General features: G+C 47.0%; 1 protein-coding gene across 1 annotated transcript in view; it reads right to left on the minus strand.

The window, feature by feature from the left end:
* Positions 1–607: 607 nt before the first annotated feature.
* LOC105091014 (guanylate cyclase soluble subunit beta-2) overlaps positions 608–23,465 on the minus strand; it is a 32,919-nt gene continuing 10,061 nt past the window's right edge. Inside the window, exons 2-13 of the mRNA XM_010982426.3 lie at positions 22,701–22,861; positions 20,431–20,530; positions 19,346–19,542; positions 18,252–18,363; positions 16,962–17,065; positions 15,261–15,477; positions 11,633–11,953; positions 9,236–9,384; positions 8,541–8,687; positions 5,832–5,986; positions 3,218–3,369; positions 608–819 (exon numbers count right to left, since the gene is read on the minus strand). Coding sequence (XP_010980728.3) covers positions 608–819; positions 3,218–3,369; positions 5,832–5,986; positions 8,541–8,687; positions 9,236–9,384; positions 11,633–11,953; positions 15,261–15,477; positions 16,962–17,065; positions 18,252–18,363; positions 19,346–19,542; positions 20,431–20,530; positions 22,701–22,861 — 2,027 coding nt within the window. The remainder of the gene's footprint in view (positions 820–3,217; positions 3,370–5,831; positions 5,987–8,540; positions 8,688–9,235; positions 9,385–11,632; positions 11,954–15,260; positions 15,478–16,961; positions 17,066–18,251; positions 18,364–19,345; positions 19,543–20,430; positions 20,531–22,700; positions 22,862–23,465) is intronic.

Raw genomic sequence — 23,465 nt, forward strand, 5'->3', positions numbered from 1 at the left:
GCTGGTCATTCCCTCAACCTCATTCTGGGGTCAAACTAGAGGGACGTCTACAGGCATTGGGGCAGGGCCCAGTGCCAACGGCTCAAAGCCAGGAAGGGAGAAGGGGAGGGTTCAGTCTGCGGGCCATCCCTGTCCTTCTGCACTGCTCTGTGACCCCGAACTCAAACCTAGGGCTGTGTCAGTCCTGACTTGGGCTCCCAAGGAAGCTGAGCGGCTCACCAGAACGTTGGAGTGTAAGTGTGACCTGAGAGGAACCCTCACCCCTGCCATCTTTCTGGACAGAGCAGAGAAGATGGCACTGAGCCCTGCTTTGCGGTGGTGTCAATGCCCTGAGGTCAGTGCTAGGCAGCACCAGGTGATGGGGACGGGGCTGGGGATCTCCAGCACCCCTCACCAACAGGCAGCATGCTCCTGAGGGCACCATGTCCAGAGAAATGTCGGTTTGAGGGTTCATGGAGACTAAGTGTTTCTGAGACTTAGAGGTTCTCTGGGAGGGGGGCAGAGAGGGCCCTCTCAGAATGAGGGATCCCTTGGGGCACTTGGGGTGGGGAGGTGGGTAGGTTAGGGGAGCATTAAAAAAAAAACTCCTCAAAACATAGAGCAACCATTAAAGGGCCCCAAACTCCGCCTGAGCCGCCCCTCTCTGGCTCTTCCCCAACCCCCTAGGAGCCCAGCTGCAGTGCTGGGGGTTTCCATCACATCCGGGGTACTCACCGCTGGCTGTGTCACTCTTGGGGGGCAGCTGCCAGCTGTCTGTGTACCTCATGATGGCCAGAGTTTTGCTGTCTTGACTTTCTTGACTTTCCTGAGCACTTACTTCTGAAAAAAAAAAAAATGAGGGGAAGGCCTGTGAGCAGGTGTCAGGTGGGGCCTTTCTCTGAATGTTGGCAACCCCTGGGGCTCTCAACCTGCAGGGCACCGGGAACACAGGAAGGACACTGCTCAGGCCCCCTCTCCCCGCACTGCCATGGTCAGACAGGTCTCACGCTGGCTTCACACTGCAGTCCCCTCAAGTTCAACCTCTTGGCCTCCCCCCCACACCCCCACAAGTTGTGCCCAGTGTCAGCACGTGTCCCTGGGAGCTGATACAAGGGGACAGCTGATTTGGGAAGAGTTCCTTCCCCTTCACCGTGGGCTCTGAGAGCCCATCTGGCTCGTGGGGAAAGTTTCATTGCCCCTAGAGGTTCACGGGATCACATCCTCCAGCCCCTCAGTCACTTAGGGAGCAGGGTCAGCATGGGGTCTCTCCTGAGGGATCCTGGCCTTCCTGTTCCTGCTGGAGCTGTGCCCCGGTGGGGACAGGAGGGGCAGGCACAGACAGGCAGATGCCCCCTTCCCCAGAGCCTGACACCCAAGGCTCAACGTCAGAAATCCTAGGCTGATGGGGAAAAGATGAGGGAAATGTAGAGAAGCATGGGGAAAAAAAAAGGTGGGACCCCCCACCTTCTGGGTTCCACACACAGGGTTGTGTTTCTCTGCACATTGACACTGGCCAGGAGTGGGGCTGGGGGCTGGCATCCACCCAGAGGAAGGGGTGACCTTATTATAAGCCATGCTCAAGGGGCTGCCTACCCGCAAAGGGTGCCTTTACCCACTTTGCACCAAGGTAGTGTTTAGGGCCTGAGAGGGGCTGTCCCCTCCCTCCTTTCTCGGGGTCCAGATTGAGATCTTCAACCGAGACACCCTCACTCATTTCCTGCTCTCCGTTGTTTCTGTTTATTTACAGCTCAGAACTGAAAGTGGGTTAGGTTCTACCAGCCCAGACCGTGTTCTAGAATCCCATTTCTCCAATTTCCAGTTTGTGAAAACCCCTCTGCAGAGGAAATGGGAGGAAGCAGTCTTGCGTTTGAGGCAGGTGCACCTTCCGTGCAAGATTCTGCCCGGTCCTGGCGCTAAAGCCTCTAGCTCCATCTTCCTCTCTCCCACCGTCAGGTGGCAAAAGACACCCCACCCCTTCCCCAACCTTTGTCTATTTCTGACAAAGAAAAGGGAAACGTTTATCCCTCTGTAGCAGCCCTCAGTCCTGGGGACGATGTGCTGGTGAGAGGGAGGAGGTGATGGGATGGGGAGGGGGGTGAGATGCCCAGAGCCTAGAAATTCAGAAACTCAAAAGAGGGTGCCTCCTGGTCTTTATTAGCCGAAGTTATTTCACTTTTTAATTTAAACTTTCTATCCAGTGCCTCCAACAATAAAATGTAGCCAAAACCAATCACAGCCCACAGGGATACTAAGGGGAGCAAATATTAGAACAAAAATGTCACCAAAACAATTTTACAGGTTCTTCAAATTTCCACCTCTTCACTGGTATAGCCTCAGTTTAAAAACAGTAACCATAATTTGTGCATCCCAAAGAGACATCCTGTGTCTATCAGCTACACACACCAGGAGCCTCTAGACTTAGATGCTTCCTTTGCAGGCCCAGGAGCGGCTAAGGATTAGCTCCTGTCAGAATGAATCCACTTCCTTCTCCAGTTTGCTTCAGAGGTTCAGGAAGGTTTCCCTGCTGCTACTGGGTCTCCCCTTCGGGTCAGCGTTTCCCAGCGGTGACCCAGGCGGTTGTTCAGGAGCCCTGACCATGTCGGCGGAGAGGGGGGGTCTGCCCTGCAGCTGGAGGAGGCCGCCTTGCTCCTTGGTGGATTCCAGCTGCTGCCTTTGCTTTTTCCTTTTTTTTTTTTTTTTCTTTTTGAGCATCGTGACCCAAATGGTGATCCCTGGTCTGGCTTAGCCCTGGGTTGTTTTAACCTCATCTCACTCTCTTGTCATTCCTGGAGCCAAGTGAGTCATGGATTTTGTCCTGCTTCCCAGTTTTTGAAGCCAGCAGACAATGAGGAAGGGAAGGTGGAAGTTTCCAAGGTGTGAAGGAAGCCTGTTCTGGAGCCTTCCCTGAGGCTGAGGAGCAGAGGGAGGCTCTGAAATCATCCCCCAGCAGCAGGAGAGGCTGATGGACAAAGCCCCTTTCTTGGACAGGGAGAACCTCAAACAAATGCACAAGAGACCCAGCAGGCAGGTCCATCAGCCCAGATCAAGGAATATCGGAATATTCTGGATGCAAGAGAAGACCGTTCAGGGCAAACTGGTTACCGAAAGTGGCAGCTTGGGGGTGGACGGGGAGGATGCCCACGCTGGCCCTCAAACCCCGGGACCTCACTGAACACAGTTGAAGTTGTTGGTGGAAAAAATATTCAGCACCAACAACGAGGCTTCTCCCTTTGCTTACCCGCAGGGCCAGTCCTAGTCAGAGGTCTCCCCATGACCTCATCCTCCGAGGCATTCAGGTTCTGGATCAGAAAGTATGTGGTCATTTTCCCTTTCCCTTTCACATCGATTTCACCCCTTTCAATGATTTCAAACCCCTGATTTTCCAGGGCTCTGCACAGAGAAAAGAAAAATGCACAGATATCAAAGGTCGCATGCTGTCACTTGAGAGTTGGCCACCTTGGGAAGGCTGCTGTGAGAGGTAGGGTCTGGGAATAAGAAGAAGGGCACAGGGAGGGGCCCAGGAAAGGGACAGAGCTGCAGAAGAAGGTGGCTTGTTCATTTATTTACTGGCCGCCGAGGGATGTTGGAGAAAAACCACAGAACAGGGCAGGCTAGCGATGTTTCACATTCACGGTCAGCTGCCTCAGCCAAGGCTCAGCACTCAGCCACCCTCCCTTGTCCTTGGCCGTGGAGATTTCAGACCTTCGCCTCGCGTATCATGTTCCCCCACTGGGCACCCGCTCTCCTCACCCTCACACTGCTGACCGCGCCTCCTACTCTGACCTGATTCAGCCACTAGAGGTGAGACCCTGCAACTTCTCATCCCATTGACCACACCTACCCTTTTCCTCCCAACCTCAGAGGCTGTCTTGTCCAAGGGTGCCCCACCCAGGCTCCCTTCCCACCTCCTCAGGGCCTGGTCCATCAGTCATCTCTCCATCTGCATCCTTCCCTCAGCCTTACCAGCATGCTAAGCTCGCTTCCATCCTAAATAGAAGTAAAATCCATCTCACTTGATCACCCCCCACTTTAGTCCCATATAAATGCTCTCTTCTTTTTATCTTTCAACCCACAACCCAGTGCCTGTCCCTTCCCCCCATCCTACCACAACCACTTCTAATAATGTCCCAAACCTCCGGTGAATATTTTTCAATCCTTGTCACTACAGTTGACATTTTTGTTCAATTCTTCCTCCATAAAAACATCTACAAGGGTGCTTCTCACCCTGAATTCTGTTCCTCCCGCCTCTTCCACAGGCTTCTCCTCCGTCTGCCACTTAAATGTTAGTTCTTTCCACTATTCTTCTTACATGGCATCCCTCCCCAGGGATCTCATCAACTTTTGTGGCTTAATTACTGCCTGTATGTTATTACTGCAGGTCTGGGTCCCAGCCAACAGCCTGACTCCAAATTTCATCCATCCATGTAATGGCACCTCTCCCTAGAAGCTCCCCAGCTCCTTTGATTTCAACACTTCCCAACCTGAACTTGTTGTCTGCCCCTCTGAACTGGAAGCCTCTTCCTTGTCCCATCTCAGATGGTGAGATTCAGGCCCCACTGGCCCAGAATGAACTGGGAGGCATTCAGCTCCTCCCTCTTTTTCTCATCCCCCATTTCTAGCAATTACCAAGTTTAGCTGATTTTACTCTCCCCCAGATTCCCACCAACAAATGTTCTAGTTCAAACCGAACTCCTAACGGTCTTCTCCTTCCCGTTTCCTGATGCTCAGACCTGCCCTTATCTGCGGCCTAGCGTGGTCGGTGTCAAACAGGACCCTGACCTTGCCGTGGTCTTGGATCTCACGCCCCTCAGGGGCCCCGCTTCACCTACAGAGTAAGCCCCTGCCCTTCGGTGAGGCACACACAGCTTTCTCCACTATCTTCCACCCCAGCAAAACTAAGTTGTTCGTAGTTCTCTGCACTTCCTCTCCACCTGTGTTGGTACTGGTTGTTTTTCACTCCCAAGGCCCCAGTTTTGGCTAAATTCTGCTCTGGAACCCCTTGCTCAAAGATTCAGCTCAGGATCCTCCCTCCTCCACACAGAATCTCTTTCCTGGGTTCAGCTCCCTCACCCCAGGCTCCACAACACACGGGAGTTCCCTCAGGCATGAGAATGGGGTGCTTAATGCCTGACCCTCTGGGTTGTAACCAGGCTGTTTCCCTTCCTAGCCTTCCTGTGACCTGAGGCGAGTGATTAACCTTTTTGTGCCTGATTTTTCTCCCTCATCTGTAGATAATAAGCATATATCTTCATAGTTGTTGCAGCAGTAGACAAGCTAACGTACGTTAAAGAACTTAGAAGAGAGTGGGACCTCTTGTAAGTTCTCGAGGAACCACATTGTTTCACGCATATCTTTATCATTGTACTTATCACACATTAAAAATAATTATCTGTAAATATTTCTTTCTTCCACTGGACCCAAAGGTCAGCAAACTTTTTTCGTAAAAGACCAGATAGAAAATATTTTCAGCTTTGGGGACCACATAATCTCTGTCACAACTACTCAACCCTGCTGTTGTAGCATGAACGCAGCCACGGACAACACTTAAATAAAGATTATGGCTGTGTTTCAATAAAACTTTATTTACAAAAACAAGCAGCAGGCTAGCCACTATGGTCTGTGGCTAAAACTTTCCAACTCCTGCACTGGACCATATGCTCCTTGAGAACAAACACTGTCTTACAGCAAAGACTCAACAATATTTATTGTCTGTCACAATGTCTTCTGGAAGACAGTGTGGCAAGGAAGAAAAGGCATGGGTTTCCTCCATTACCCCCATCTGGGGGAGGCTAGGCACTGTATGTTCTAGAAGGGGAAGAGACCAAGAAAGGCACGAAAAAATGAATGGCTACCTGTAGGCTGTGGGGCTGAGGTGCACTTTGTTGGGGAGCCCGTGACTTTCCATCCTGGAAGCTGTGTTCACAGTGTCACCAAACAAGCAGTACCGCGGCATCTTGTCCCCCACGACACCTGCCAAGACTGGTCCCGTGTGGATGCCCACTCTGATCTGTACAGAGAGAACCTCGTTGAAAAGTGATCATTGAATACTCTTGCTTTTATTTTTAAATTGAGGTATAATTTACATAAAAACATTAAGATCTGTCTTCTTTATCTCCATAAGTTTTGGCCAAGTGCAAATATCCCTGTAACTATCATCCGAAATAAAACACAGACTCGTTCCTTTACCTTGCGAAGTTTTCTTGTGCCCTTTTCCAGTTACGTTCTATCCCTCCCTGCAGAGGTTAACCACTTTTTTATTTCTTCTAACTGGATTAGTACCCACCCTAACAGCCTGCTTTTAACCTGATCATCTCTTTAAAGGCTCTGTCTCTGTATATAGTCACATTCTGAAGTACCAGGGGTTAAAGCATCAGCATATGAATTTCAAAAGGAACACAATTTAGCCTAAACCATTGAAGTTTATCATTTTTCTTTCCTTCATAGTGATTTGTGACCCATCTAAGAAATCATTGCTTACTTCAAAGTCTTGGCGCTATTCTTCTGTATTTCAAGATTTATAGTTCTAGCATTTACGTTTGGGTCTGTAATATATTTCAAATTAATTTTTATAAATGGAGTGAGGTAGGACTGAGGTTCATTTTTCTTCCCAAATGGACATTCAATTGTAACAGAACCACTTCTTAAGAAGATTCCTTCCTCATTCGATTGATTTGGAACCTAGGTCAAAACTCAGTTGTCCTTAAATATAGTCAATTTCGGCTCCAATCTATTTGTGTGTACTTCTGCCAATTCCACTGTCTTTATTACTGTAGCTTTAAAATTAGTCTAGAAATTAATGTAAGTCCTCCAATTTTGTTATTTTTCAAGATTTAAAACTAAGTTTAAACAGTCTATTTCATTTTCCAATTTTTTAAATCCTTAGTGTATAGAAATTGAACTAATTTTTATATACTGTTCTTGTATCCTGTGATCTTACTGAACTTACTAGATCCCATAGTTTACTGTGGTTTGTGTAGGGTTTTCTAGGTGCATCTTTATTTGGTCTACAAATAATGATCATTTTACTTCTTCCTTTCCAATACTTATGTCATCTCTCTTTTTCTTGCCTTATGGCACTAGGGTGGGGTCTTTGGTATATTAGACTAGAAGTGCTTGTCTTTGTATTCACTCAGTTTGGATTTGCTTAGCTCGTGGAATCTGTGAGTTGACATTCTTCACCTCAAGGATATTCTCAACCATTGTCTCTTGAAATATTTCCTCTGACCCTGTCTCACTCTACTCCTGCGAGGGCTCCAGTGCCCGTATGGTAGTCCATATGACATTATCCGACACAGATCCAGGATGCTCTGTTCCACTTTTCTCACCCTGTTTTCTTCTTTCTGTTTCAGTTTAAATCATTTCTATTGCTCTTCTGATCCTTTCCTCTACTATGTCTAGTCTCTTTTAAGCTCATAAATTGAATTTTTGATTTCTGATTTCTGATATGGTTTTCCTGTCCATGGGATGGATAGGTAGTGCATATGTGTATATTTCTCCCTTATTACCTCCCATCTTGTTTTTGTTTTGTTTGTTTGTTTTTTAATTTACTGCATTGGGGATTTTAGTCAACAGCTGTATCTGTATGCTTACAATGCACCAGTTTCATGGACATGATACGTGGCCAGTATTTACTCCAAAGACTGCCGTGGAGTCCTGCAGTATTTCTCAGCTTCTAAATCTTTGTGGTGAGGGTGAGTGTGGTGCATTTTCAGAATTCCCTGCATAGCGGGTTATCATTTGGGAAAATCTTATTCCATCTTATAACTGACTTAATTTTTTTTAGTTGGCTGTTTATTTTGCAGAACTGACTGACAGGAATAGGGAAGGGATCTAGATTTTAAAGGACAGAGGCACTGCTCTAAACCATCTCGGGGAGGTTAGGATCAACTGAGCAGACAGAAGATGCCATTTACTTTTCATCACCAAATGTGTCCAGCGTTTATAGTGTGAACAAACTTTTGTACTTGGAAGAGAAGCTTCCTGCGTTCCTGTGAGAAAGGCGAGCAGATGTCTCATTAGTGGCCACGTGGTGGAAGGAAAGCGATTCTGAATATCTAATGGCACCACGGTGTCTGGCCCGCTGGCTGGAGGCAGTTTCACACCTCAGCCCGAGTTCCGAACCTGTCAGACGGCATGTTGGATACACAACTTCCCCCGGCGAAGGAAAGCTGGCTGTTTAGTAAATCTGAACCACTTGTTGAAATGTTTACACAAAAAGGCAGGGATAAGAAATGAGCTGGCTGTCTATGGACTGAGCCCCACAAAGTGAATGAGGAGATGTGTTCAGCACTGTCCTCAGTTATGGACAAAGGAAGGTGACAGTGAGTCACATCATAGTCCCCGATTCCAAAACCTCTCCTGAAATTTGAGAGAAGGTGGGACAATAACATCCTAACTAGCATCTCTGTTACTTAGGAACATAGGCAGAGAAGAGTGGGGAGACAGGACCCATTTTAATTATTGTCACATACCCAGCAACTATCTGAGCAGACTAAAACAGAAGTCCACCTTTTGTGTGTGAGAGGGGCTGGTGTTAAGCAGAGTACTCAGTTGCTGTCTACCTGGATGGGTTCTCCAGTAACAGGATTCATCACTTCCTTTGTAGAAATCCTCATCCCCAAGGCAAAGTTAGCTACTCTTTGAGCATGGCTTCCAATAGGCACGGGTACACCCCCTACCACCATGTAAGCATCTCCTATGGTTTCCACCTGTAAGGGGGAAAGAGAAACCATTCGGGGGCTTTCTTAATACACTAAACTTAGGACTAAATATTTTTGGCATTTTCCATATAGCGACAGAAGGACCGTATTAAAGCTGGAGATATGAGGAGGATGAGGGAGGAGGTGAGAAGAAAAATGACTCAGGAAAGAACGAGGAGGGAGCCAAAAGGTCCTTCTGCTTTTGGTTCAGACAAGTCCCAGAGAAGACGAAGCCCCTGGGGTAGTCGTATGATGCTGTGCATTAGATAGACACACGTCACTTAGGTTAGACTTTCTCTTGCAGTGAAGGAGCAGTATTCTCTGGGAAGACAGTGTGCCCCTCAAGGGCAACCTTAGCATTGGGTATTATGAGAAGATGCCTAAAAAAACCTAAAATCCTAAGGCACCTCCAATCGTTTTAGCTCTTCCTCCTCTCCCCACTCGCATCTACACTGAACCCCACACCAGTGAGGAGAGAGGGAAAGGAAGAGCCCCCACTGGCCACCTGCCCTGCCTGAGCACACAGGGACACACGCCCCACCACCCCTCACGCTTACTTTGTAGACCTTGTGGAAACTGGCTAACCTGTCAAACTTGGAGTACATCGAATTCAGCATATTCGCTATTTGGATAGGTTCACAGGCAGCGCAGATGTTGGTAAAGGTCACCACGTTGCTGAAGAGAATTGTGCAGGTTTTAAATTCTCCTGCAACGTAAATCAATGTCAGTGATAGCCAAGGATGTAGACTATGAATTCTATTAAGTCTGGATTCAAGTGCCCTTTTGGGAACCAAATCTGACTGTGCCTTGGAGAAAAGGAGCCAGAAGCCAATCAGCATTCACTGCCCCCTCACCAGACATTTATCGAGTGCTGTGAGCTAGTTGTCGTGCTGGGAGAATCTTAAATGTGAAGCAGACAGGGTCCCTGCCCATAAGGAGCACCTGGTCTAGTGAAAGAGACAGGGTGCAAACAAATGTTCAGTAAGACATGCAGAGCTCTCGGGGAGACAGGATGACTGGCTGGGCGCTGGCTTACAGAGTTGCCCCTGGCCAGGTGGGCTAAGGCAGGGTCTGAACTCCGGGAGACCCAGGCTTAGGGCTGATGGGGAACTCACCACTTCATGGCGACCAGTCTCCATCTCCATATGTCAGGGGAGCTGCCGTAGCCTCAACACCTCCTACCAACTCATCGGCTGCTTCTGCTCTTGCCCTGGCTCTCGCTCATTTCCACAGAGCACCCAGATGTTCGTCAGGTCCCTGACTCCTCGGCCCCAAACCTGCCATGACTTCCAGTACACTTAGAGTAAAACACTTCATCCTTTCCATGGACCATAAGGTCCCCTCTGACCTCATGGCTCCCTGCTTTCTCTCTTGCTCACTCTGCATGGGCCACACTGGTCTCCTGAGGGTTTCCCCTGCTTAGGGCCTTTGCACCTGCTGTTTCCTGCGCCTGACGTGCTATTTTCCTAAATATCCTCAGGCTGTCTCACAACGCAGATGTAAGCACCCCAGGGAGAAACTTCTTGACAGAATAACAATCCCTAGGCTCTCTGTCCTTAGTCTGATTGCTGTCCCCCACCCATAAGACTTATGTGGCATGGTATCTTACGTGGGGTTGTTATTTGGTTATTATCTGTCTCCCCCAGTGGAATACAAGGTCCACGAGATGAGAGACTGATCTCTGCTGTATCCCCTATACCCAGAGCAGGACCTGGGACATCAATAAAGACCTGTGGAATGACTCCTTGAACACAGCTGGACGCCTTCTGTGTTGTTGCTGCCTCTGGCAATGATCTCCCCGTCTTGTAACTTTCTCTTCCCTTTGGCTGCTGGCCTGCATCCTCTCTTCTTATTCATCCTACCTTTCCGATCTCCGTTTTATATGTTTCATTGGCTTTTCTTCCTTCTGAAAGAATGTGTCCCCTAAGCTTCAATACTCAACCGTCTTTCTTCCCACTTCACACCTCCCTAGAGGAACTTATCCATCATTCAGAGTCTATGATTAATCACCAATCACACTGCAGTAACTCCCAGATCTAGAGCTCTCCCTACAATTCCCGCTGCCTGTAGGTGGTCATGCGATGTGGAGTTTCCCATGGGCCTTTCAAACATATCAGTTCTCAAACTGACCTTGTCATTCTGCCCTCAAACCTGCTCTTCTTTCTGCTTCTGCCTTAGGATAAAGCATTACATCTTTCCACATGAGAAACCTCACACTCATCCCTGACTCCCATGTCTTACCTGCCCGCATCTCCTCAGTTATGAATCCTGCTGATTCCTACTCGTGCTGCCTTAATTCAGGCCTTTCCCCATCACTCACCTGCACTGCGATGGGCTTCCAGTCCACCTCCCTCTCATGCGCTTACTACACTGCAGCCAAAATTATCTTCGTAAAACTAATCATGTCACTTCCATTAAAAACAAAAAAACTTTAATAAATCCGCCACATCTGAAATAGGCCATTTCTTTCCCCACGATAATCCAGATTCATCACTTACCAGCGAAGTCTCATCCTACCTGCCCAGCCTCAGCAGGCGCCACTCTGCCATGTACCCCCACGTTCTAGGGACAACGCCTGCAGTATTGACCTTCACGCTGCCTGACCTTCGCCCTCACTACTTCATTCTCCTAAAACACCTTTCCCTTCTCTTTCTGCTGAAATTCAGCCTCAAGGCCCAACCCAAGTGCCACACTGTTCATATCAGCCCTTGCCCCAACTGCTAACCTCTTTTTCTCTTCTGCAGTCTGTTTATTGTTCATTCTGGTGTCCTCTGTTTCCACAGTAACTTAAGTGGTGGGAAAAAGGATGCATTTGGGAGTTCAATGGACTTCTGATTGGTTTCCAGCTCTTTTACTCATAAACTGGAGTGAGTGTAAATTTGCTCCGCTGTTATGTAACCCTGAAGGGCACTGCCTCCCGCCCTGGTCCCCGTGAAGGGCCGGGACACCCTCACCTGCAGCGACCTTTCTGCCCTCCTCCAGCTGGTTGGCCACGTGCTCCGGCAGCATGGCGTACAGCAAGATCTCCGTTTTCTTCTTCTCGATGGCCAAGTCCTTGGAGAGGATCTGCAGCTCCTCCTTCTTCCTCTCCAGCTGGTTGGACAGCTCCATCTCCGCCAGGCGCTGCTGGTTCAGGAGGATGAGGTCCCTGGTGCTGTCGTGGGGGGCGATGTCCGACAGGTGCATCCGGCGCGCCTCCAGCTCGCGCAGGCTGCGCAGCTGCGGCGAGCACACGTACATCATGCAGCGCGTGGCCTCCATCCAGATCATCTGGCCTGCCCGCCCGGGAGAGAGGCGGGACAGCGCAGCGCGTCAGCACGCGGCACCGGGCCCGCAGCCGCTCCACGCGCCCTGCTGTCCCCGCGCAGCCCCACGCCCTCCTTTCAGCCAGGCGGCGCGGACGTTTCCTCCACTTCCCTCCTCCGCGCGCTCCTCTCCCCGTCTCCACCGCGGCTCTCTCCGTGGCTGCTGCTCTCACCGCCAGGTGACTCGGGTCCCTGTCCCACTGCCTCCCTGCACAAGCCTGGCAGCCTTTCCCTCACTGGCCCTTCTGCTGCTCCAGCGTGTTAAGCGGACCCTCCTTCCTTGGAATCTGGCTGCCGGGGGCCCACCCCGACACTGATTTCACTCGGAGATTTCCCTACTTCTTTCAAGTTTTCCTTTAGAACTTTGACTATTCCTTGATGTTGGGGTTCCCTGGGGTTCCGTCTCCGCGTTCTCCTTCAGCGCTCCCCACCGCACCCCACACCTGCTGACGGTGAATCTGAATTTACAGTTGAATCTGTTTCCTGGACTCAAGATACCTGCTACTTTTAAAAATAGATGTTTATGCTCTTATTCTAAAAGCAGTAGACATTCACTGCAGAAGATGAAAAAAGTGGGAGAAAGTAATAGAAATCACCCATAGTCATACCACACAGAGTTACTGTTAATATTTTAGGGTTTATCTTTTTATAATCCAAAAGTGGAATTATCAGCCATCTTCCTTGGTAATCTCAATTTTTCACTTAAAATATATAACAGGGATTCTTCCAAAGCATTACACATGGATATGCATCATAGTTTTGGCTGGCTACATTGATTATACTGTATTTTACTTGAGCAATAAGCTAGCATGGATTTTTATGTCTGTTTTATCGTTCTACAAACAAGATTGCAATGAACAAGCTTGAGGTATGTCTTTGTGCATAATTGTGGCTATTTTGTTAAAGGATGTAGTCTTTGACACTGAATTACTTGACCAAAAAAACTCCTTTTCAAGACTTTGCTACATATTGCCAAATTGCCCTGTAAGTTGTGACAATTTACACTCCCAGAAGTGATTTGTTAGAATTATTATCTAGTAGGTATTTCTACATGGATGCCTGCAACTGAACTTGCCTTCAATCCCCTCTACAAATCTCTTTTTTATTAATTCTTTCATCACGTACATTTTTAGTTCCTCCAGGAGCCAGGCACACTGTTTGAGGCGTGGAGGATACAGCAGTGATACAAACTAACAAACCTGCCCTCAAGTGTTCACATCACGTCTTTTCTCAATCACACCTTCATGACCCAGTTACCTAAGCAAAAAAAGCTAACGATTATCCTAAATATTCCCTCTTTTTCAAGCCCTACCTCCAGTCACCAATTTCTGCCTTAACTATCTTGATTCCCCAGTCACGTTCCGGAGCCCCTGCCTGACTGCATTCGGCACTCAAAGCTGCTCACCTGCTCTCCAGAGGCGGCCTCCTCCTGGCCTCCATCTTCTCTACACTCTGGTCCATCCTTCTCATGCCTCCATAATGATCACTCTAAATCTCCAATCTGATTGTGGAAGATACTTAAAAATGCTCCCCACTGCATGACTGAGCTCAAACTGTCATCCTGCTAGCCTCGTCTCCCAACCCTGACTCTACAACTCACTCAGGGTCCCCAGAACATTTCATTTTCCTCTCAGACGTCTCCATGGCTCTGCCTGTGTTTATGCCTAGAACACCTAATCATCAGTCTAACAGAAAGCTCAAAACATGTGTCCCCTTAGACTACATAAAAAATTAACTCAATGGATCAAAGACTTAAATGTAAAAGCTAAAACTATAAAACTCTTAGAAGAAAACATAGGAGAAAAGCTTCAAGACATTGGATTTGCCAGTGATTTGGGGGATGTGACACTGAAACCACAGGCAACAAACACAAACAGGTAAACTGGACTACATCAAAATTACAAGCTTCTGTGCATCAAAGGACACAATCAAGAGTGAAAAGACAACCCACAGAGGGGGAGAAAATATTTGCACATCAAAAGGGGTTAATATGCAGACTATATGAAGAACTCCTACAACACAACAACAAAAAAATACAAACAACCTGATTTTAAAATGGGCAAAGGATTTGAATAGACATTTCTTCAAAGAAGATATACAAATGGCCAATAAGCACATGAAAAATGCTCAACATCACTAATCATTAGGGAAATGCAAATTAAAACCACCGTGAGATACCACTTCATACCCATTAGGGTACCTATGATCAAAAAATCCCCCAAAACAATAACAGGATAACAAACGTTCATGAGGATGTGGAGAAACTTGAAACCCTTGTGCACTACTGATGGGAAGGTAAAATGGTGCGGCAGCTGTGGAAAACTGTATGGCCGTTCCTCAAAAAATTAAAAATAGAATTACCATACAATCCAGCAGCTCTACTTTTGGGTATATACTAAAAGGAATTGAAAGTAAGGATTCAATGAAACATTTGTACTCCCATGTTCATAGCAGCATTAGTCACAACAGCCAAAAAGCGGAAGCCACCCAAGCGTCATTGACAGATGAATGGAGAAGTAGAATGTAGTCTATACATATAATGGAATAACAGAATAATAATTCAGCCTTAGAGGGGAAGGGGATTTTGATCTGTGCTACAATATGGATGAACCCTAAAGACATTATAATAAGTGAAAAAGAGAAGGACAAATACTGGATGATTCCACTTACATGAGGTACCTAAATTAATCAGGTTCATAGAGTTGGAAAGTAGAGTGGTGGTTCCCAGGGGCTGGGGAGGGGAAGGGGAAAACAAGGAGTTGGTGTTTAACGGCCAGAGTTTCAGTTTTGCAGGAGTGTGAAAGTTCTAGAGATGAAAGGTGGTGATGGCTGCACAGCAATGTGAATGTACTTACTGAATGGTACACTCAAAAGTGGTTAAAATGGTGAAATTTATGTTATATAAATTTTACAATGGAAACAAAACCGAAACAAAACATGTGCCCTATTAACAGGAGGTCAGATGATCAGGTTGCTATATAAAAACATCAGACCATTACATGCATACTTGGAGTATCGCCTGCTTTCTAAAAATTTTGGTAATAGAGTCTAGAATTTTATAATTATACACAGATCGAGTTCATTTTTGTCTAAACCAAAAATGGCTGAGGAAATGAATATATTGTTTCCAGATCAAGCCAAATGGAAAGAAATACCAGTTCTCAATGTAGTCCCCGACTTTTTACCCAACTTTTGGGAGGAAATTAGAAAACTGCTTCCCCCCTTTCTGTCCAGGCTCCCAGCAGCAGGGAGGAACGGGGAAGGGGTGAGCTCCTACCTCGGAGTGTGAGCGTGGGCTGACCTCTCCACGCTGCGGGCAGCTTCTCTCTTCGCGCCTTCAGGACAAATTGGCTGTTGATAAATTTGCAGATGCTGAAAATGTTGAAGGTAACTTGGGGATGGACGATGGAGAAATGTTCGTCTAATCGAACCTTCGGGGTTTGGAGCCCTGGGACGTACTTCTGAATATTCACTCCAGCTTGTCTGACCTGCAGCTATCCACAGAGGATGCGTGTGAGACTACAGAAGGGACGGCACCCTGCACCCTGAACTTTCCCCTAGAAATAGCATTCTGGTCGGGCTTTGTCACTTGCAGAGGAGAGAGGGGTCAGGAATGGAATAAATACCATGGAAATAATGAATATTATTTTAAAAGTCAAATCTCTAGCTAATCTGTGAAAGAGCAATGAATAATAGCATGGGAGTGCCCCAAAGCGAAGTATTTTCCTAACAAGAAGCAGGGGTTAAAGCTCTCAGTGGGGTGATAGTTCTTCCTTTGCTGGAGTCCTCTCTGTCTTTGTCTCTGTCTCTGTCTCTCTTTGGAATTAATTAAAAAAGAAACTAGAAAATTCTGTAACTTGGATCTGATGCCAAGGCCTGAGTGGAGAAGCCTTTCACTGAGGTGGGGAGACACCTGTCACTGCTATCTCCTGGGAACACACAGGAGGACAAAAACAAAATGAGCGTCTTTTATAGAAAAAGTCCAATGCCAACACAGGCTGTCCAGGAATAATGAACTTCACTCTGTCAGGCTATAGAAATTAACTAACTTTATGGAATAAGTGTCATTAAATTTTCTGTTTCTATGCCCAAAACTTAAAGGGATTTTTTAAAGTAGATCAGAATTTTAAATATTAATAGTAATAATAATAGTATCCCCATGGCATTAGGGAGAAGCCGCAGTGCACGGCTTTATAATTCCTTAGTTGCTTCATACGGAGTGTTTGTCCTCAGTTAGATCATAAATTCTTTGCGAGCAGAGATGACCTTCAGATGAATAAATGTCATAGACTGTGTCCAGCAGTCCCCTGCTGGGTGATGATTCAACATGTCTATACATTCACATAGATATCAGAGAAAGTTGGAGTGGCTGAAGGCATTTTAACTGAATTTTTGGACCACATTTAATTTGCCTAATTGCCCTTAAATTGATTCATGGTCAACTTAATTGACATATTCTGTCCAAGGACGCTGGTAACAACCACACGTAAGTGGTCAGCATCCATCATACCACCCCCAGAACAGTGGCAGGAGTGGGCACAGGACTCTCCTCCACCTTCAAGGTGCAGAAAGGGAAGCCTGGTGGAACTGAGCCACCCAAGGTGGCCACAAGGACGGGGAGTGTTGGCACCTCGAAGTCCACTCTGCCGTTGCTCCTGTGCTCTTTTGGCTCTTAGTGTAGCCGTCTAGTGCCACTTCCTTTTTCTCCAGTGGCAAACATGCTCATGCGCTCACTAGTTCAAACCCCTTGGCACTGCCCTCTTCTGTACCAATCAAGAAGATGCTACCTTCTGGTTTCCTTAGTGAAAGGATACCTCAATGAAAAGGAAGTCAGGGGTCCTTCCAGGCTAAATCCTAGTCTCCCAAACAGTGGGTACTTCTCAGGGATTTAAGTCCCCACCAAGGTAAAAGACTATAGGACATACTCCCCTCCCCAGCCTATCCCCACTTCAAGCTACAGAGAGAAAAGCCCTCTTACTGATTCATCAAATACAACGTGGAAGGGAAAAGCAGTGCAGAATGTCTTCTCTTCAATCCAGAGCCGCTCAGGATAAATCGGTTCAAAGGTGTCCCTGAGATGCCCTGATGGAGAAAAAGAGGGTCCTATTCACAGGCTACTCAGGCCACCAACCCAAGAGAGCATCTCGAATGTTTCCCCGGGCCAAGTACAGTCCCCGCTCTTCGGCATGAGCTCCCTCGGTGTCTCCAGATGGCCACGGTAATTCTTCTTCCAAATTAAAACAAACAGAAAACTTGCTACCAGGTTGAGAAGCCCCCCTGCCCCCTGCCAAGTTTCTGCCCGCCGCTGAAGAGTTTCTGGGCCAATTGAGTGCGTCTCGCCATGAAAACAGGGCCGGCATTGAAGCGGTGACAGGCTGACAATCAGCCAGCAGAGCAGCACACGCCGCCCAGCACCAGGGACATTTGCCGGGGCGCTTTTGAGACTGACAGTTTTGGGTGGCATGTGAAAATTTAACCAACAGCCCTATTTGGCAGTGGGTAGAGATTCGAAATGGAGCCTTTTTGATATGAAAATCTCCTAGACAAAGGATGTCAATTGCATGTTTGACTCGCTTGCCATGGTTTGAGGGACTCAAAATGCAGCCCTTTGAGCCCCGCAGACCTTCTCCCAGACGCATGTCTCCATGACCCATCAGGGCAGGACCAGGAGTCTCTGGCTCCCTCCCTGATGGGCTGGAGCCCCTGTTCAGATTCAGGTCTTAGGTGCTGATCACGAGACCAGCTCAGAGCCACCAGGGGCAACTTTGAGAGCCTGAAGCCTTCATTTTCCAGATGGAAGATGGAGGACTTTGTTCGAGATCATAGGCTCCTTAGGGACAGAGCCAGAAATCTGCTTTCCTGGCTCATGATCCAGTGTCCTTCGCACTCCTGGACACCACGATCACCATCATTCACAGACTCCCAGGCCACACAGGCACCCCAGTCGGGAAGGCCTGAGAAAATTCATTGTTCTTGATAGTACGTCATCACTCATCCTCTTTCTTGAACTTCAACACAGGCACCAGTCGGGGCTGAGTCCCTTCCCCTCTCCAGAGCTTTCCCTGACTTCAGGGGAGGCTGTGCCTCCGTCAGCCCCAGCACACACAAAAGGGGCAAAGGAAGCAAATTTTAAAGTTCAAAACCATGCCTGCCAGATCCAAGCTCTGCAGAAACCAGTGACATCACAATCAGAGAGGACTCTGCCATCTGCGTGCACGAAGTACTTATCCTGCTCGGCGAGCCAGGGTTGGGAGACGGGTCTACTCACCTTTTCCAAACAGGACTGTGCTTCTCACAACTTCCCAGCCAGACTTTTTCACAGGATAAACAGAGATGCTCAAGTATCTCTCTTTCATCCTAAGGAAAGCTGCCTCCAGGGCCTGTAGTCAGCAGAGAGAGAAGCATGTAGTCTGGTCATGTGACTGGTCACATGACTGGAGATGCAGGAACCCTACTTGCTGTGATGGGGCCAGAGGAACTGTGAGGCCTCGCAAGGTCAATTTTAGCAAGATTTCATAGACCTCAAGGTGGTTATCTAATTAATCCTCATGCAGTTTCTCCACCAAAGGCAGCAAGAACTTTTTACAAAATCTCAAGAAAAGACTGGCAGGAAAATCACACATGAACATCTTCCCTTCCTGTGGTTGCAGATTCTGCAGTGAACAGACTCTGACGTGGGCTTCAAATGCTCTAAGATATAAACACTGTGTGCTCCAGGAATCACAGACTTCTCTGGATATCTTTACGAGCTCTGTGGACACAAAGCTACGTACCTAATAGACGTGGTACCTAAACAGAGAACGATCACTCTACAAACTACAGTTGAGGCAGTCAACCACAGGCTCATGACTTGACCCCAGACCCAGGACTGGCCCCAGCTGTCAAGGTGGGCACTCAGGACTTGAAAGGTCAATATTACATCATGAGAATTGCAACTTTCAAGGCCCTTCTATTAGTGTTTTTAATAGGTAAAAATGTTCTAGGCTTAAGACCATTCCAGAGAGCATCCCAATGTTTATCCAAATGAACTTAACCCAGTGGTTCTCAACCAGTAGTGATTTTTGTCCCCTACCCCCAGCCTGGGGACACTTGGCAATGCCTGGAGACATTTTTGATTGCCATAACTTGGGGTGCTCCTAGCGTCTAGTGAGTAGACAGAGGAAGCTGCTAAACATCTTCAGGACAGCCTGTTGTATCAAAGAGTATCTGGTTCAAAATGTCAACAGAAGTGAGATTGAGAAGCCCTTCCCTGACTCCACTTTTAGAAGGTCCAGCTGATTCTGTTCTTTGCATAGATTGTGCCGAGACTGGTAGCTCCACTAAGAGGAACTGTGCTTTCTGAAGTCACAGCAGACCCGGTACCTCTGAGTCTCTCTGGATGTCCTGACTGTCTTGTAAACCCTTTGGCTTCGCCCTGCTCATCTGTCTGTGTGACTTCTGCTCGATCAGAAACACGACATGTTCCTTCTTCCCTGTCCTCTCCTCCTCCTGACTCATATCGAGGATATCCATAGTCACATCGATGTCGAAGAAGTCTTTGGCCACAGCCTCAATGATCCCTGCAGCAGAAGGACACCTATTGGTGAGGGATGGCAGAAGGCCGTTGCATCAGCAAAAATCATGAAATCGTTCTTATGCAACTTTTGAGTTCACCAAGCCCAGGCCCTGTGTCAAGACGGGCAACATATGACAGATTAATAAATTAAAAAAACAGTAACTTAAAGGCAGAGACCTACATGACTGGATACTATCTATCTCTATCCATGTATCTATATCTATATCTGTATCTATATCCCTGCCACTCTGATTTCTAGTTTAGCATCTATTCATTTGTTTGTTTTTTTAGGAAGGTGCTCAATTCATTAAACAAACTTTGGAGATAATGTAAGCAAAATTCAATTGTAAAAGCATGAAGGATCATGTTTTTGAAAGTGTTCCTCTGGGAATCTATCCCAGGGTTCTAATATAAAACATGGGAAAAGCACGCATGGAGATGAGCATCGCAGCACCGTTTGCAATAGCGAAAGAGCAGTATCTCCTAAAAGTTCCACGACAGGGGACTAGTTCATTACAATATGGAATATGATTCAGCCATCGAAGACGGTGGGTTTGAAGACTATGTGAAAACATGAAAGGATGCTTTTTTCTATCATACTGAATACAAAAAAAAAAAAGGATACAAAATAGTACATGCAGAATTATCGCAACTAGGTAAAAACCCACATAATTTAAAATGTTGAAATAAAAAATGAAATTATTCCTTCTTTCGGCACTTTGGAAATTTATTTTAAGGGTCAACACTTTGGGGAAAATGGTTGGAGTACACAAGAGATGGAACTTTAACTTCCTCCCCACAGCTGGCTGTCAGTCATCCTGGGGAATTTGTGGGGAAAGACATCCTTACTCCGGAGACCTCAGAAATCTGGGTCGTTAAGCCAGCCCCATACCTGGTACGATGTGGCACAGACCTCTTCTATCTGAGTAGTAATGGAGAAGCATCTTCCCATCTGCTCCTTGCTCCACACGAAACGATGGTGCGTTCATCTCCTAATTAAAGACAGCATATTTTCCCCAGTGGATGCAAGTTGTTTATTAAATTATGCTTTTGAGGCTTGTGAAACAACAGTACTTATTACATCACACAGAACTGTATCCCAAGCCCCCCTCCAATCACATAAAAATAAAATCTAAAATGGTTTCTGCCTCTAAGTCAGGAATTGTATGTTATACCGAATCCCCTCCCCAGCTCTATGTGGTAAGCACTAGCTCCATTGTAAGGAGGCGGAAACTGAGGCTGAGGGAAGTTAAGGCTGGATTCACAGGAGAGCAACATCTTAACCCTCAGTCGAGCCTTTTCCACTCTGCAGAGCTGCTTCTACATTCACTCCAACGGGTGGCTGGCTGCTGGGCTTGGCCTGTGACCAAGGGACCACCAGCATCTTCACTCTGAAAGATCAGGGGCTTGGAGGAATTGGCAGGTGGAGAAAAGTTCATTTTTCTTCTGGAAGGTTAATACCATCTGTGGCGCACAGTTGCATATTTGGAAAATCAAGGATACATCAAAAGGGACCATCTTTCTCCAGGAATAAATGTTGACATCCAAGTATGTCCCAGCTCATATGTCCAGGAATCAGGATAAAGTCTTTGCCTTGGGGAATCCCTGAGAGAAGCAATTTTCTCCCCCGGCTTGATTAGCAAGCTGCCCAGCTCCCTGGCTCACAGCTCTCGGTCTGAGTGAGGGAAGAGGTTAGCAAGGTGGCTTCCTTCTGAGACTGTCTGTTCTCTTCCAAGGTGGTGGTAGTTAGTAGTTGAGGGTGGAGAAGGGGTGCTAGTTAAGATGAGGGTTTTTCCCCCAAGTATTTATTTTATCCTTCCAAAAGCATATACAGAGAGAAAGTATGTATTTCTGTATTTCCATTTTGACTAAAGAAGATTTGAGGCAGGACATATAAAAAGCTTACGATAAAGCAGAAAATTAAAAGTTATTTCAAAAAATTATATCTGAAAAAATTACTCAAAAAGTTTTCAAAATAATACCAACAGAGTACAAAAGGGCTAAAATGAAAATCTACAAGCTTTTGCTGCCATGTCCACCCTCACTCCACCCCCTAGCCCAGGCCCCTTCCCAGCTCAGAGTCTACGCTTTTCATCCTTCTGGTCAGTGTCTCCTACTCTCTAAAGAATAAGATTATACAATGCATCTGGGACTTCAGAGCCTCATTCCTCTCGTCTTGCTGAGTAGTGCACATAATAACAACAGGACAGACCTGACTACTCATCCTACTTGATGTCAGTTAAGTCTCCAAGCCTCTTGTTCCTTATCTGAAAAATGGAGAAGACAACCATTCTCCTGCTTAACACCTCTAAGGGTCAGCGTGGTTCATGAGGCACTTTCACATGCATTATCCCATTTTCTCCTCATGACAACCCTTCAAGGGTCGTTACGCACATTCAATACAGAAATGGTGGGGAAAGAGATTAGCAAACTGTCAAGGGCCCTAAAAATACGTATCAACTATTTTATATAAAATAATAAACTATTAAGATATGTGCAAATGCCACTTTTCCTTTTCAATAAAGCATTTTCTTTTTAAGAAAAAAGAAAAGGGAGTCTGCCCATTTAAATTTCCAATGATCTCTTCAAACAAGAAAACCGAGGACTGAACTCCAGAAGGACAGACCCCACTAGGGAAATGAGTTTCTTAGCACCTCCGGCAGCCACTCTGTGGGTTAATCAGAGTTGGATGGTTTCCGATGCCGGCTCTTGGCCCTGTCAAGTCTCTCCTGATACATGAATAAACGGATCTGGCTGCAGAAGCTATTTATCAGCTCCTTCCAGGCCAGGAAACCTGAGGAGAGATTTTGCAAATCCACTGAAACCTGACTGGCCCCAGCCTTTGTCCTGTTGTGACCCATCTTCTGGATCAAACATCAAACCCACCCCAGAACGCTATCAGAACAGGCCATCCTCCAGCACAGAGCTGACGTCTCCAGCCAGCTCTTCTTTGTTGTGGCCGGCCAGCTTATGAAAGTGGCTAACAGGTTTTCATTTTCCATTTCTTGCTCCAGAGAACTCCTCCACCCACTGACACTGTGTCCCAGGGCTTCCACAGGCCCCTGGCAAATGCACCCTCTTGAGGGGTGGGTGCTGGCCTTGAACTGCTAGAGGCATTTGCTTCCTCTCAGGGCCCCCAAGTTCAGACCCAGATCGGCTTACCTGATAAGACAGGGCCAGGTAACTGTGGAGGGCATCTAGGTTTTCAATAAACTCTGTGAGATCTCCTCCCAGGGTCCGCAACATCCTGTCATAGCCAGATGCCTTACAGAATTGGAAGAAATGTTCCCCAAAGAGTTTCAGAATGGCTTCCATGGAGACACCTGCGGAACCCAAAATCAAAGCACCTGCCATGTGTGTGTTCTCACTGGGGCCGTCTTCACTCATTTCCAAAGGGTTCCAGTCCCCGCTGTGTGATACAGGACTGAATTCTCTCGAAGCCTTCACTTTCCTCATCAGTACATGCCAATAATATTGATGTCATGGGGCCACTGTCAGAAGCCCTGTACAGCCCTGGCACCTGGCAGGCGCTCATGAAATTGGAGAGTCCCCCCAGTCCTACCCGACTCCTTTCTGTGGCTCCCGTGTCAGAAATTTCTCTAGAATCCACAAGGGGGTTCAAAGCTATCATATTCCTGTGACAATCTCACTTTCCACCACTAGACATCTTTAAGTACAATGCCCTTTAAGCGGACTAAAAAGCTACCACTGAGAAATAATTAGTACTGCAACTAAAAAACAATACTGGCAAATTTCTATCATATTGATTGACCCCCAAAGAGGATGCCAAATGTTTGCAGAGGCTTCCCTTTTCTCTCTTGTCTTCTCTGCACCCTAGTTTTCTTTCCAGGGGCAGTTTCTACATCACATCCTCCATAAAGACTTCTCTGAATACCCCCTGTCACACTGTCCTCTCTGTAAGAGCTA

The sequence above is a fragment of the Camelus dromedarius genome, chromosome 13, assembly GCF_036321535.1.
Source record: "Camelus dromedarius isolate mCamDro1 chromosome 13, mCamDro1.pat, whole genome shotgun sequence".
Lineage (NCBI taxonomy): Eukaryota > Metazoa > Chordata > Mammalia > Artiodactyla > Camelidae > Camelus > Camelus dromedarius.